Source organism: Mastigoproctus giganteus, chromosome 9 (assembly GCF_048544385.1).
Source record: "Mastigoproctus giganteus isolate SK-2022 chromosome 9, ASM4854438v1, whole genome shotgun sequence".
NCBI classification, from domain to species: domain Eukaryota; kingdom Metazoa; phylum Arthropoda; class Arachnida; order Uropygi; family Thelyphonidae; genus Mastigoproctus; species Mastigoproctus giganteus.
The window spans coordinates 59,124,165-59,139,221 of NC_143583.1; the positions used below are offsets into that span (position 1 = coordinate 59,124,165).

At 38.8% G+C, this 15,057-nt stretch overlaps 1 protein-coding gene across 2 annotated transcripts in view; it reads right to left on the reverse strand.

Moving 5' to 3' along the window:
• Nucleotides 1-15,057, reverse strand: part of LOC150080271 (uncharacterized) — a 338,192-nt gene that overhangs the window by 153,406 nt on the left and 169,729 nt on the right. For both annotated transcript variants that reach the window (XM_090381061.1, XM_090381060.1), the window contains one exon: nt 1,263-1,376. In XM_090381061.1, coding sequence (XP_090237187.1) covers nt 1,263-1,376 — 114 coding nt within the window. The remainder of the gene's footprint in view (nt 1-1,262; nt 1,377-15,057) is intronic.

Here is a 15,057-nt window from a genome sequence, read left to right on the forward strand (position 1 = left end):
TGCTAAAGCAGCTTTTCCATTTTTTCGACTGTTTTATTCTGGGAATGGGTGTAGTAAGTGGGTCCCACACCAATATTGACTGCTGACTGGGAAGACTGCTTTGTAGTCTCAGCATTTTTCATTATAGTTGTTACAGTTGATGGCGCTAAATTGAAGGCACGACACTCATCCGATCAAGTTTCACCTTTCTCCATTAGCCAAATAACTCCCATTTTTTTTCTTCGATTGTCAATGATTTACGTCGTTTTTTTAGTCTCTTTTCCAGACACAACTGATAACACATTTTGGCGACATAGTGGTAGATATGTACAGTATCCGTATTTGAAAATATGTATTAATAAAAAAGAAGACTGCAAGATGGACTACAAACATATAAACATCTAGAAAAACTGAGAGCAACTAGGAGGGGGAAAGAAGGCACTTGTTAATGAGACTGGAGAGTGGGATCAATCAGACTTAACCTTTCAGTGTCCTGTACTCTAGACGCCAGTTCATATTTGTCAGTTCACTTGCAGTTCTTAGTCCATGGTTAAGCAATTTACATTTTCTCGTAGCATTTTATATTCTGTTTTGTTGTTTAATTATTTAAATTTTAGGCCATTGTTTATCATTTAGAATTATAGTTTTATTACAATGTTGGGACCATCCGTGTCTAGGAAGTCGGGCAGAGTCGTGACTCATCACCCCCTTCAATCGTGATCTATGAGAGGTGCAAAAGTGAAGTGGCGTAAACCGAGTCCTACCTGTATATGGTCCGAAAGACCCCATGATCAAGCTGATTGAATGAAATCTTTGAATAAAAATGAATTAAATAATGCAAATCTTTAAATTCATACTGCAAAATTATAAATTTTGTAGTAATATAAAAAAAAAAAAAAAAACCCAGCAGCAGCATTTTAAATTTATCTATCTCAAATCAACAATACCAATGGCTACAAATTTCACAACAACAACAAAAAAATAATAATAATTAAAATAAATCTTCAACACAACAACACCAATGATCACTTTTATTGGAATTTTTCCATTTACCATATATTCCTTACTATAAAAAAACTCTTCACCATTTTCTTCTTTTTTTTTTTCGGTATCCTGATAGCATGTACTAGTAAAGAGAAGCCAAATGGCTGTTTACATATTTTTATGTATACATTTTAATACATTTTTAAAATTAAATAAAATATAATAGATTAAAAAATTTAAATATAATTGTATATGAAGGTACAGCTGTAACCAATTTCTAAAGAAAATATCTTGTTTACCTTTTCACTAGAATATATATGACCTGTTGATAATTCCACATATTTCTTAACTCTTTGTCTGGCTGCTTCTTTGGCACAATTATGACTCAACTTGACTATGCCTTCTTTATACACCTGAAAATAAATATATACTGAAAAATTTTCATACCTACCTTTAAATTACAATTTAAGATTAATACTGCACTCACCTAAGTTAACATAGTAAAGTGTAATTCTTAAAATCCCACACACAGTAAACTCCTGTTATATGATGTCAAAAGGACTGGACCAGCCTCAAGAGTACTATAATGGTCTAAGTGGAATGCCTTACCACACCCTTTTTAGAGAGAATTTTTCATTTTTTTTCATCAATATTTCAGTAGATAATACTAATTTATTAGTGCTTTTGAAGAAACAGATTAAGTGCAAGTTGAAAATCTACCCACTTAATGTACTATGCCTGCTTTTCTCGTACCTTCAACCTTTCTTTTCATGCTGTTAAAAAATCGAAGTTTTAGAAAGATCTTATAAAATTAAACTTAATGCAGCAGAATATGATGCAAAAAAGCACGCTTATAAAGAATCAGCCAAAAGAGGGGGGGGAGACTTGCCACATCGCCTGTGCTTAACCTACAATAATTTCTCTAATTCTTACTTGGATTTATTCAAATTACCCATTTCCACAACAACAACAACAACAGAAAGGTTTGTTCCAGCAGTCAGCTACCTGGAGGCAAACTTCCACACATCTATCCTTCCTTAATCCCCCCCCCCTTGTATTCCTTCTTCAATTTCCCCCTTATGTGTATGCATCCTTGCTTGTAGTCTGAGCAACAGGAAGAATGCCATCAGCACTGAACATGCTCAACCCATTCAAAGCCTTAAACACCTCAATCAGATCTACTCACATGTGACTAGTCTGAAGCTGTATGCAATTTGCAGAACTGAAACCTTTCTTGGGAAGACAACACCTTTTGTTCCCTTCACGAATCTTGGTTCCCTTCTCTACACCTGTTCCACTATATATACAACCTTCCTAAAATTAGGCCTCCAACTTAATGCAATATTCAAAACACAGCCTAAACTCTGCCCTGTACAATGGGATAATCACCAATTTATGCCTGCTAGTAAAATTCCTGTATATCATTAAAAAAACACCATGAAGTGTTATGGCAGCTTTTCTGTCATAACTTTAAATAACTTTTTAAGGCTGAACTAGAAAAACATTTGTAGTGACCGGGTGAGTGAAATGGAAATGGTTTTTTTTTTTTTTTGGCTGATGCTCTACAAGCTTGCTTTCTCGCATCATATGCCTCAACTAATGCTAATAACCCATAAACTTTGCTGCTTTTCTTTGCCTGACTTCTTGATTACACACTAATTTATATGTACTATAGCCTTCTGTATCATCTGATAATTTATATGCATTCCATGCATTTTTATTTTCTGCCACAAGTCTCATCAGTTCATCTGACATCCATTTAGGTTTAAGCCTGGAACAGTTTTTTTTAAAGAAAACCCCAAGCATGAGAGGTATTAGAACATATAGTACTTAATACCATACATAAGCAGAAGACTGAGAAAGAGGAAAGAAGATACCTGTTGGTATTAGACGTAAATTTCTGTAGATTATGCAATTTTCAGGAAATACATATAAAGGAAGGTTGTTCCAGAACACAGATGTTAAAGAAATAAATGAGGAAGAAGAAAGGATGGTTCTGTGAGTTTGAAATTGGACAGTAAATGGATGCTGACTGGCTGCAGTATGTGTCTGGACTGGTTTGGAAGGGAAAGCGGGGATTATAAAAGGCAAACTAAAAAAAAAAAGGTGCCCATAGAATTATCTATAGAGAAGGCAAACAGCTGAAACAGAGAATGGAGCAACTTCGTTAGATATGGGTCATTAATTAACCTAAGTGTCCTTTTTTGAATGGTCTAGAAGCCTGAGAGAGGTTTTCGGGTCACTGCCCCAGATGTGGGAACAATATTCAATGGAAAGTCAGATTTTAGATTTGTAAAGAGTGAACAGCCATTTAGAAGAAAAGTATTTTAGATTCAGAAGAAGCAATATTTGTGATGTGATTATGCAGAGAGAGAGAGAGAGAGAGAGATCAGAAGTCAGAGTAATCCCTAATAGAGAGATTTGTAAACTTTTTTGGAAATATTAGCATTAGCATTAGTAGAGACATTTGATGCAAGAAAGCAAGCTTATGCAGCATCAGCCAAAAAAAAAAAAAAAAAAAACCCCACTTCCACTTCACCCCTCTGTTCGTTCAAAATACATGTCCAGCTGAGCCTTAAACTTATTTAGGCTATCAACCTCCACTACAAGGGATGGAAGTCTGTTCCACCAACCAACCACCCGCTGGCTAAAGGCAAATTTCCGCACGTCTATCCTACATCTGTCTTTCCTCAATTTGAATTTATGCCCTCTCAGGTGATTTTTCTGAGCTAGAGGAAGAATCCCATCAGCATTGAGCATGCTCAAACCATTCAAGGCTTGATACACCTCTATCAGATCACCTTGCTGGTGCCTTGCTGTAATTTGCAAAACTTAAGCCTTGCTTCGTAAGAGCACCCCTTTGTTCCATTCACTAATCTTGCTGCCCTTCTCTGTACTCGTTCCAGCAGCTCTACATCCTTCTTGAAATGAGGCCTCCAGACCTGTATACAGTACTCTAGGGGTGGCCTGACCATTGCCTTATACAAGGGAATAATCACCTCCTTATCCCTACTGGAAAAATTCCTGTATATCATTGACAATACTCCATGAGCTACTCTTGCAGCCCGTCTGCACTGCTCAGAGAACTTCATATCTGCCTGCACAACCACCCCCAAGTCCCTTTCATTCTCTACCACTGTCAGTGTAATACCACAGAGTTGATACGTTGCTCTGGGGTTGCTGTTTCCCATGTGTAGTACTTTACATTTGTCAATGTTAAACTTCATTTGCCACCTCTCAGCCCATCTGCTCAACCTTTCCAGATCCTGTTGCAGCAGCATAGTGTCAGTAGTGTCCTTGACAACCCTGCCAACCTTTGTATCGTCTGCAAACTTGGACATTAAGCTTGATATACCATCATCAATATCATTTATAAATACAGAAAACAATAATGGACCCAACACTGAGCCCTGAGGGACCCCACTAATAACATTAGTCCACGATGAGCAGTGTCCATTGATTACCACTCTCTGTCTTCTCCCCCTCAACCACCCCTTTATCCATAGCAGCAATTTGCCTCCAATGTCACACTGCTCCAATTTGTGTAGCAGTCTTGCATGTGCAACAGTATCAAAAGCCTTTCTAAGATCCAAGTATATAATATCAAAGCTATTCCCTGCATCCAGTTCTTTTGTGACTGCATCATAGTATCCAATCAAATTGGTCAGGCAAGACTTTCCCTTAACAAAACCATGCTGTGTCCGAGCTATAACTGAAGTCTTGTCTAAATGATCCTGCAGTGCTTCTTTAACCAGTGCCTCCATTAATTTTCCTGGAACAGAAGTTAAACTCACAGGTCTATAATTACTTGTGTCAGCCTTTGATCCTCCTTTGTGAATTGGGGTCACATTTGCACATTTCCAGTCTATGGGTACCTCCCCTGAGTCCAAGGAAGCTCGCATAATTATGGCTAAGGGTTTGATATACTTCCTTTGCTGCCTCCTTTAATATAACTGGATAGATCCCATCCACCCCGGGTGCCTTTCTTGTGTTTATCTTCAACAGTTTCTCCTCCACTTTACTCCCAGTTATTTCAAGATTCTGTAGCTTACTGCTAGAGTTGAATACACCTCTGGCATTCCCCTCGCTGAATACCTCCTCATGTGTGAATGTCGATGCAAAATATTCATTTAGTTTGTTAGCTACCTGAGCAGGATCATCAACAGTTGACCCATCAATATCAAGTGGACCAATCTGATTCATCCCCTTCCTTCTAGAGTTTACATAAGTAAAGAACTCTTTGCTGTTTTTCTTTGCATCCCTTGCCAAGGATTTCTCGTAATCTGTCTTCGCCTGCCTAACCTCCTTTGTAACTTGGTTGCATATCAACTTGTGTCTATCATAGGCTTCTGTGTCATGTGTTAATTTGTATGTATCCCATGCATTTTTCTTCTCTGCCATATGCCTCATTAGTTCATCTGACATCCATTTTGGCCTAAACCTTGAACAATATTTCTTAGTTGGTATGTAAAGCCTAGTAGCTTCAAAGATAAGTTCTTTGAATGCTTCCCATTTTGAATTTGCTGTTGGTAACATCATCAGTTGGTCCCACTGTATAGAATTTAAATACTGTCTCAGTCCATCGTAGTTGCCTTTACGGAAGCAATAACCCTTCCCTTTACCCCTAATGGTAGTTACCTCTATGAGTAAATCCCACTTCAGCACACTGTGATCACTGCCATCTAGTGGTTCATTTATCTGCAGATTCTTAATGCATGAAGAATCACTGCTGATAATCAAATCAAGAGTATTACTCCCTCTAGTTGCCTCCCAAACATGCTGATGTAGAAAACAATCATCCAATAAATCCACAAAAGCCCTGCTAGTGTGTGAGTGACCAGCGCCCAAATTCCAGTCAATATCTGGGAAATTAAAATCTCCCATTATAAGACTCTCTGATTTACTGGCCCACTCTATTTCCCTGTACAGTTTCTTATTATACTCATCAGAGTCATTAGGCCTATAGCACACTCCTACTCTCAATTTTGATCTCCCAATGCTTATGTCACACCAAACTGACACAACACTGCACTGTCCAGTGATGTCGACTGGTTTCACTTCCTTGGTTTTTATGTGTTTCTTAACTAATAGCATAACCCCTCCCCCCTTCCTATCCTGTCTATCCTTTCTGTAGACGTTGTACTCCCCAAATTCCAGTTCTGCATCCCTTATATCTGTGTGACACCACGTCTCTGATATCCCAACAATATCTGCCTTTGATGTTTTGAGCAATACCTCAAATTCATCAAATTTATTTACTAAACTCCTAGCATTGGTGTACACGCAAGTATACCTGCACCTGTTTCTATTCTTAGCTACCCTAACACAACCCATGTGTTTACTTGTACCCCAATGGCTCCCAGCAGTCTCTGAGATATCATGCATCTTGTTTTTCAGGCTTCTGCTCATTCTAATAGAAGCAGTGCAAGAATCTCTTTCACCTCTGCCAGTGGCTACTGTCAATCTATTGGTCTTTGTCTTCCCCCAAGCTAGCAGTTTTCCGACCCACTTAACACTGCCTCGATAGCATCAGCAAATATTCTTGCACCCTTTCTATTTAAGTGTATCCCATCCCTGTAGAAGCAATCTCTCCTGTTAACAAGTACAGTCCAGGCTGAAAAAAATTCTACCCCTTGAGCCTTGCACAATCTTTCCAGGGCCGAATTGATCGACAAGGCTCTCATCATATACTCCCTCCTATTGTGTCTGGGCAGAATTGCAGACACTTTCAAATTCAACCCTAATTCTCTGCTTTTGTTCAACAGTGACCTGTACATGTTAAGTAATTCTGCCGGTCTCCTACTCTTAATATTATTAGTGCCAACGTGTACAACTATATCACCTTTTGTGCCCTTAAAAGATGATATTCGCTCTACAACGTCATCATGACGTCATATGAGTGTCACGGAAGATAAGCAGTAAAGCAGAAGAGCAAAAGAATCCTTTTAGTCTAGATATAAGACAAGGCTGAGTTTTACAAGGATTAAAATCAACTAAGTTATCTCTACCTCACTGGATAATTACCTGAAGTTCAGCATTTAAAGAATTAATAATGGATATTCAAGAAGTTAATGCTGTTTGTGAAAAGTAAGGTTTCACAAACTGGAAAGTGGAATGCAATTTGCTATCATCAGCAAAATTATGGATAGGATTTCCGGTCAATGGAAGATGATCATTAAGATACAAGAAGAAAAGGGTGGGAGAAAGGACTGAAGCTTGGAGATACCAGTCTCAGAAATTAAAAGTGAAAGAGCCATCTACCATAACCTGCAGTGAGCAGCCATTTGAGTTTCAAACATTTTCACTGAATTTGTCCATAAATGGGTAACATAAGCCAGTATATTACCAGTGGAGTGACACACACTGATGGAATCCATACTAGTGATCATTAATCACATCGAAGGTTTCTAGATAGTTTAGGAGTTAGTGGTTATTGAATTTCTCCATCTGTGTAACCCGAAAATGGAAGCCAGCTGGAGTTGTTAAAATGAAATCACCAAAGAAAATTACCTCACTGTTAGGAAAGTTGGATTGGAGAAAGTCAAGTTCAAAAGAAGGAAAGTGAAAGTTCCAAGTGATTAGTGGAGTTGGGTGAATGATCGAGGCAACAGAGGAACAATAGAGGTAAAGAGATTAAAATATCTTTAATCCATTCTGAATTTAACAGAATGGATTAAAGAGCTTTAGCCAGTGAAGCCTGAAAAGAGGAGATTCCAAATTACTAATCTCTGGTTATATATCAGAGTGTACATGCAAAAGTAGCACTTTTGAAGGGAAAAGAATTGCACAGCAAATAATGAGCTATAATAAGATGAACGAATAATAAGATGAACTCATTTACTTTGCATCGATATTTACAGAAGAAAAACCCTTCATATCAATGAGAAATTCTGGAAGTGAAGTTGAAAAAAATTCAATTAATAATGTTGAAATTTCACACATTTATTTAATGAAAAAACTTTCAAGCCTACAGGCCAGTAAGGCTCCTGGGGTTGATAGCATTTACCCTATAATCTTAAGGAAGGCGGCAAGTGAGTGCATTGAACCATTGAGGCTAATTATGAGAGCATCACTGGATTCAGGAGTGATTCCATTGGATTGGAAAAGTGCCAATGTATCTATAATACATAAGGGCAGTTCTAAGAGTGAAGGGTGGAATTCAGAATCACTTAGATAGAAATGGAATTCTGAAGGATACTCAAGCATGGTTTTGTAAAGGGAAAATCATGCTTAACTAATATGGTTAGTTATTTTGACAGGGTCACTCGAGAGCTGGACTTAGGGAATAATTGTTACATTGTTTATTTGGATTTCAGCAAAGCATTTTACTCGGTGCCATATGAGCAGTTACTTTATATGCTGGAACAGGTTTTGGAATCACAGGTAAAATCCTTACTGGATAGCAGAGTGGCTTCAGGGCAGGAGGCAGAGGGTTGTGATAAATGGTTATTCCTCAGATTGGATTGATGTAAGAAGTGGGATTTCCCAAGGATCAGTATTAGGAACACTGTTGTTTGTGGGCAATGTTGGGTCCCATTAGGGACCAGTGGCTAAATGACCAGAGGAACAACGGTACACAACACTAAACATATACAAAATCCATATACCTTTATAGGACCATTGTTGTTTTTTATTTTCATAAATGACATTGATGAAGGGATAGAGGGCGTGATGTCTAAATTTGCAGATGATGTAAAGATTGGTAGAGTAGTTAATGATTGCTGCCAAGCAGAGCTTCTTCAGAATGACCTAGATAGATTTCAGAGATGGTCAGAAAAATGGCAGCTATGCTTCAATGCAGCAAAGTGTAAGGTATTGCACCTAGGGAACAGTAACCCCAAAATAACTTATACACTTGACAGAGTTGAACTAAAGCCGATAGTGGAGGAAAGGGACTTGGGCATTACAATATGGTCAGATATGAAGTTCCCCGAGCATTTTAAACTGGTTGCAAGGAGGTCCCATGGTGTCCTATCAATGATTTATCGAACAATCGCTAGTAGAGATAAGGACGTCATAATCCAATTATATAAGGCTATTGTTAGACCACACTTGGAATACTGTGTTCAAGTATGGAGAACGCACCTGAAGGAAGTCATTGTTCTTCTTGAAAGGGTCCAAAGACGGGTAACTCGCCTGGTGAGATCAGCAAAAGGGCATCCATATGAGGAAAGACTTTGAATATGTGGGTTGCAGTGCTTGGAAACTAGGCACCTTAGAGGAGACTTGATTGAGATGTTTAAGGCTCTGAGAGGCATAAACAAAATGAATAAGGATGAAATTTTCATGGTTATAAATGATTCTAGAACCAGGGGCCATAATTTCAAGTTATGGTGGGAGTTGTTTAGACTGGATTGCAGTAAGTTTTATTTTAGCCAGCAAGTTATAAATTACTGGAATAAGTTACCTACACGGGTGGTAGAGGCTGACAGTCTGGGGAAATTCAAAGGTCAGCTGGATAACTACCTAAGGGAGGAGGGAAATGCATAGGTTGTCCATTTCCTTTTCTCTTATTAATTCTTATTATTATTATTTTTTAAGGGATAAAATTATTATTTTATGTATTTTTTGTTATTTTATTTTATTATTATTATTTTTTTTGTTTGGCTCGTGCAGCATAAAGCCATAGGCTTCCTTGCACCATGTGGCCAATACTAATACTAATTAGGACAAATGAGATGAGCAGTGGTTGAATCAACTGATAATTGCAATTCTGCTAGAAAACGTATGTGGGGCTTGGCAGACTGTAAGTGGAAATGGACGTCATTGAGATTGGAACTGAGACCACATATATTTGTGAAATGAATGAAGTGTTTGGGAAGTTTAGATGTTTTTAAAGATAAGTTTGTTCCACTAGTCTGATTATTCATGATGCTTTTTTGAATAAGAAAAGGTAGAGAGGACATATTGTATGAAGTAATGAAATTTTTGGATATTGTCTATATAAGGCAAGAATATACCGAGCTTCATGATATAACATGGCCTTGACAATGCCTTGCACATACACACTACTCTGACTTCCTCCAGTTATTATCTGGCAGAGTAGAGGCAGTAAGATTATACACAAGCTGATCCATCATAACCTCAAAAGACATCAATGGGAGATGGAAGAGATTGGTGTAGCCAGAGTTTTGCTCCAGAGATGAAACATGGGTTCCACCACCTTCGAGCCTCCCATAAGCAAAGAGTTATTACACCGGTTGATGAGTCATCTACCACTTAATATTGCCTGGTAACACAGAGTGGCAGCATTCCACATGTAGTGTGGATGCCACACCTCGACCCCTACTCACGTTGTGTTTGCTCCTGGGTGGTCACCTACATTATACTAGGTGGCATATTTCAGGACTTTCACATGAGGTTATACCCAGGTGCTAACAGTACACTGTCATGAAGGTGCAAGCATCTTGACATAACATGGCCTCGACAGTGCTTTGTGCATACACACTACTCTGACTTCTTCCAGTCACTATCTGGCAAAGTAGATTTTTTTTTTTTTTTTTTTTGGTAGTTGTTGGCGCATCGGCTTCTGTGGCCATAATGCACCTCCCAAGGTTTTTGCAGTACTTTGATCCAAGCCAGAGGTGGGATTCGAACCCGCGACCTTTGGGTTGCTAGGCATGTACATTACCCCGGCTAGCCTGGTCGGCAGCAGAATATACACTAGCTGATCCATCATAACCTCAGAAGTCATACTACATGATGGAAGAAATGGGGTAACCGGAGCTTTTGCTCTGGAGATGAAACATGGGTTCCACCACTTCAAGCCTCCCATAAGCAAAGTGTTAGTATTAAACCGGTTGATGAGTCATCTACCACCTAATATTGCCTGGTAACACAGAGGGGCAGCATTACATGTAGTGTGGATGCCACACCACGACCCCTACTTACGTTGGCTGGGTATACTCAGTGGCATATTTCAAGACTTGCACACGGGGTTTATACCCAGATTTACTAACAGTCGCACTATCATGAAGGTATAAGCAGAGGATTTGGCTGTCACAGAATGACTGGAATTCAGCGAAATTTGGTCCACTTGACTCACCTGAATATCAGTTCCATCAGCATTTTAGACTCCCAGATAGCAGGCCAAGCTTGTCATATATGAGGGAATGTCTGTGACAGCCTCAAGAACCAACTGATTGGACCAAGGACCAAAAAGTTGATACATAAAGCCTAGTAATCATAGAAAAGCCTTCTACAATTACTTCCCTGAATGCTTCCCATTTAGAATTTGCTGTTGGTAACATCAGATAGTCCCACTGTATAGAATTTAAAAAACATCTGAGACCGCTGTAGTCACCCTTATGAAAGCAAAAGCCCATTACTTTATCCTTGACAGAAGGTTAGTTTGTTTGTGGATTTTTTAGGCCAATCGTCTATGGCCATAGGCGGTATATATTCTAAAAACGTATGCCTTATCTTATATAGAGTGACTTTTTAATTTACGTGTCATCGGCCAGCCTGGTGATCTGGCATATTGCAAGGCCTTCATAACTTTGGTGTTAAGGGTAGTATTCCTTGTTTTTATTAAGAATGCGAAGTTACATTCCAGAATGTCTCATGCAATTTAAATGTAAATAATCACCAAAAAATGCAATGATGGGCCTATGAGAGTAACTCTTGCATCTAGCTAAGTTATTCATACCAGTACATACCATTCATTTTCTTTGGTTGGACGACTGGGAACTCTAAAAGAAATAATGAGCAACCGAAGAGATTCATTCATTTTTTTTATTATTATTATTTTCTTTTTGTAGAGTAAGAAAAACTATGTTTGTTATAACCAACATATACAGAACAACACAAACAACAATCGAGGGGGGGAAGATATGGGGTGAAGGATGGCCTTACGCAGGTTGACGAAAGGGATTGTCATGGTCAGATTCCATTCTCTCGGATTTGGGGCCAGATAGGTAGAGGTGGGGGGGGTTGCACTAACCCCGGAGGTGGAGAGTTCGCTTGACTGTACCCTTGAGCGCTTGAAAAGGAATCCAGAATTAGTTACCTTGCACATTGCCTCTTCTCAAACAACTCATAGTAGCAACCACTTTAGAGCTTCGTTCAAGATTAGGGTTCTTCATCAGCTAACAGATTTAGGCCTTCATTTATAAGATTTAATGCTTTTGATATTGCTTTCTGTCAGGCTCCATTCTTTTTTAACCCCTGGGCTTTTGCTTGCTACTGCCTCCTCCTCTTGAATGCAAGGATGCTCCAGTGCAAACAGATCTTCATTTGAAAATTTTTGATGATGCACATCAGTTGCCTCCACTTCAGTGAACCCTATCTTTTTAGTAAGTTTCACACATTTGTCTTTAGTTTGTGCATAATCTTCATCGGTATCAGAGCCATTGAAGAAGTTGCTAAGATCTGGGCATAACTTATGCCACAAACTTTCAATACAACTATGTGGAATATCATGTAATGCAGCATCAATGAACTTTAAAGCATCTTTTATATTGAAGACTCGCCAATATTGCTGCACACTTCTAATTTGTGGTCGGTCTTGTCAATTAGATCAGCCAGAATGTGCTTTAAATACTAAGCCTTAAAAGATTTAATCACGTGTTGGTCCATAGGCTGGGGTATTGAGGTGTATTTGCTGGTAAAAAAAAAAGTAAGTCTTGATATTGAGCAGACATCAACAATACTGGGTGGACTGCTTGTGGCATTATCAAGAATAAGTAAGATGTTGAGCGGAATTCCTTCTATCTTGCAATAACACTTCCAATTCTGGTTGTAACTGAGATCCAAGATAATTTTCAAAATAACAGCAGTCATCCACCCTTTAGAGTTTCAGAACCAGTAGATGAACCAGTCGTAGCCTTCAAGGGCACAAGGGTTTTGATAGTGGTAAATGCACACGGGTTTCAGTTTATGACCCTCCATACTAGACCAAAATGCACACAGGTTTGAGTTTATGACCCTCCATGACATTGCTGAAAGACTGCACCGCCTTAAAGCCATGCGCAGTCTTTCAGCAAATGGAAATAAGTGCGATCAGGCATTTTTTCCAATATAAATTTGTTTTGTTGAGGTTCAATATCCCCCCCTCTTGTGGTGTGTTCCATAAATATGGTTGCCACTATTTTATTTTAAATAGTTGTCGTTATTTTAAATTCAAGCAATTTAAACACACGTAAAATAAGAAGTCACTATATATGTATATAAATTAATAAGTTGTAAAGAAGTAAAAACAGCTGACATCTTGTCGTTGTCAGATAAAAATGAGCATATAAGGCTCAGTCAGATGGTTAAAAGCAGTAAAACACGTATCATTAAAATCTGGGCACTCAATTAAAATGTCTCACAGGTAAAACTGTGTCACAGGACTCACACATAAGAGGGTCATCAGCCCTCAGCATATATGAATGAGTGCATAAACCTGAGAATCAGAATCAAGTTTAGAATAGACAAGACCCGGGTAGAGCCAAAGTAGGAATACAGAAATGTGCACCCCACAAAGTAGATGAAAGGGACCAGAGAATATTAAGCCCCTTGGTGCACCTTGTCCTTAGCTGATGAATGTGCTGTAGAAATGTCAGCTTCTTGTCAAAAATAAGTCCTAAGAATTTGACATCTGCTACCACTGTGATTTTGTTTTTGTTCAAGCCTTAATTCTGGGCCAGGATGAAGATTACGTTTGCGACAAGAGTGTACACAAATGGTCTTTTGTGGCGAAAACTTGAACCCATTTGCCAAGGACCAAGATGTAAGGTAATCAATGGTTTTTCTTTCAACGACCCTCATATTGCACGACTGATAAAATATAGGAAGTTCTACTGTAATAAAATTTATTTTGATTGCAAAAAAGCATGATACTTAGAACCTTGTGGGACACCCTTCTCGTGGCAAACACTTAGGAGAGTGTGTATCTCAAGAAAACTTGAAACTGGCAATTGGAAAGAGAGTTCTTAATAAAAACAAGGAGATTACCCTTAACACCAAAGTTATGAAGGCCTTGCAATATGCCAGATCATCAGTCTGGTTGATGCTTTCTTTATATCAAAGAAATCTACTACCGGGTGCTCAGATTTAATAAAAGCATTACAAACGTATGTTTCAAGTTGGATTAGATGATCTAAAGTGGATCTGTTTCTTCTGAAGCTGTACTGTGTCCTGGAATGCAAACCATTTGATTCCAAATACCATATAAGGCAAGCACTGTCCATTCATTCCAGGACTTTGCACAACAGCTTGTCAGAGTGATAGTTGCTTGGATTTCTAAGATCTTTTCCTGGCTTTTGGAAGCAAGGACAATTGGCTTATGCCAGGAATCTGGAAATTCTTTGTTAAAAAAGATTCTAAATAAAATTAGAGTGATACTTAGATTTGTGGTGAAAGATTATTTATCATTTCGTAATGAATGTCATCTGGTGCCAGTGCACTGACCTGTGTAAGGAAGAGGGCTGCACTTAACTCTTCCTGCATAAAGGGCTTGTTGTATGGTTCAAGCCTGTTTGAAGAGAAGTTTAATGGAAGTTTCTCTCTTTCTATTTTGGGGACAAGAACTCTGGGGGGGGGAATGATGTTATTGATGAGACTTTTGCAAATGTTTCGCCTAGAGTAATTGTAGCTGAATCTGCAATTGGACATCCATTGTGCTCGAGGATCATAGAAGGGCATAGTGGATATTTTCCCTTCATTTTCAGAATCTTGTCCCAGACTACTTTTAAGTAGTCTAGGACAAGGTAAAAGGAATCCAAGATTCCTTTTGGCCATAGCCCAATGCAAAGCTGTGCTTTGGAGTGACAAGTCACAGCACATATCTACCAGTCTGATGGCCATACCTGGGTGTGGCAGGTGCCTGAGAAAGCTTCCGACTGAACTGTATTGTCTCAGACAATGCTCCATGCTATTCTCCTCACATGGTAAGGGACTAGCTTGAGTACATGAGCACAGACGAAGAGTTGGACTGGCCAGCCCAAAACCCTTACCTCAATCATAGCCCTTAGAGAAGAAAAAATCCTCTGGGATAAATTGGATCGTCGGGTGAATGTAAGGAAAGACTGCTCGAAAAACAGAACTGAGCTAGTTACCACTGTGAAGGGCAAATGGTGGAAAATATTGGAAGAATGTGACACTAGAAGTTAT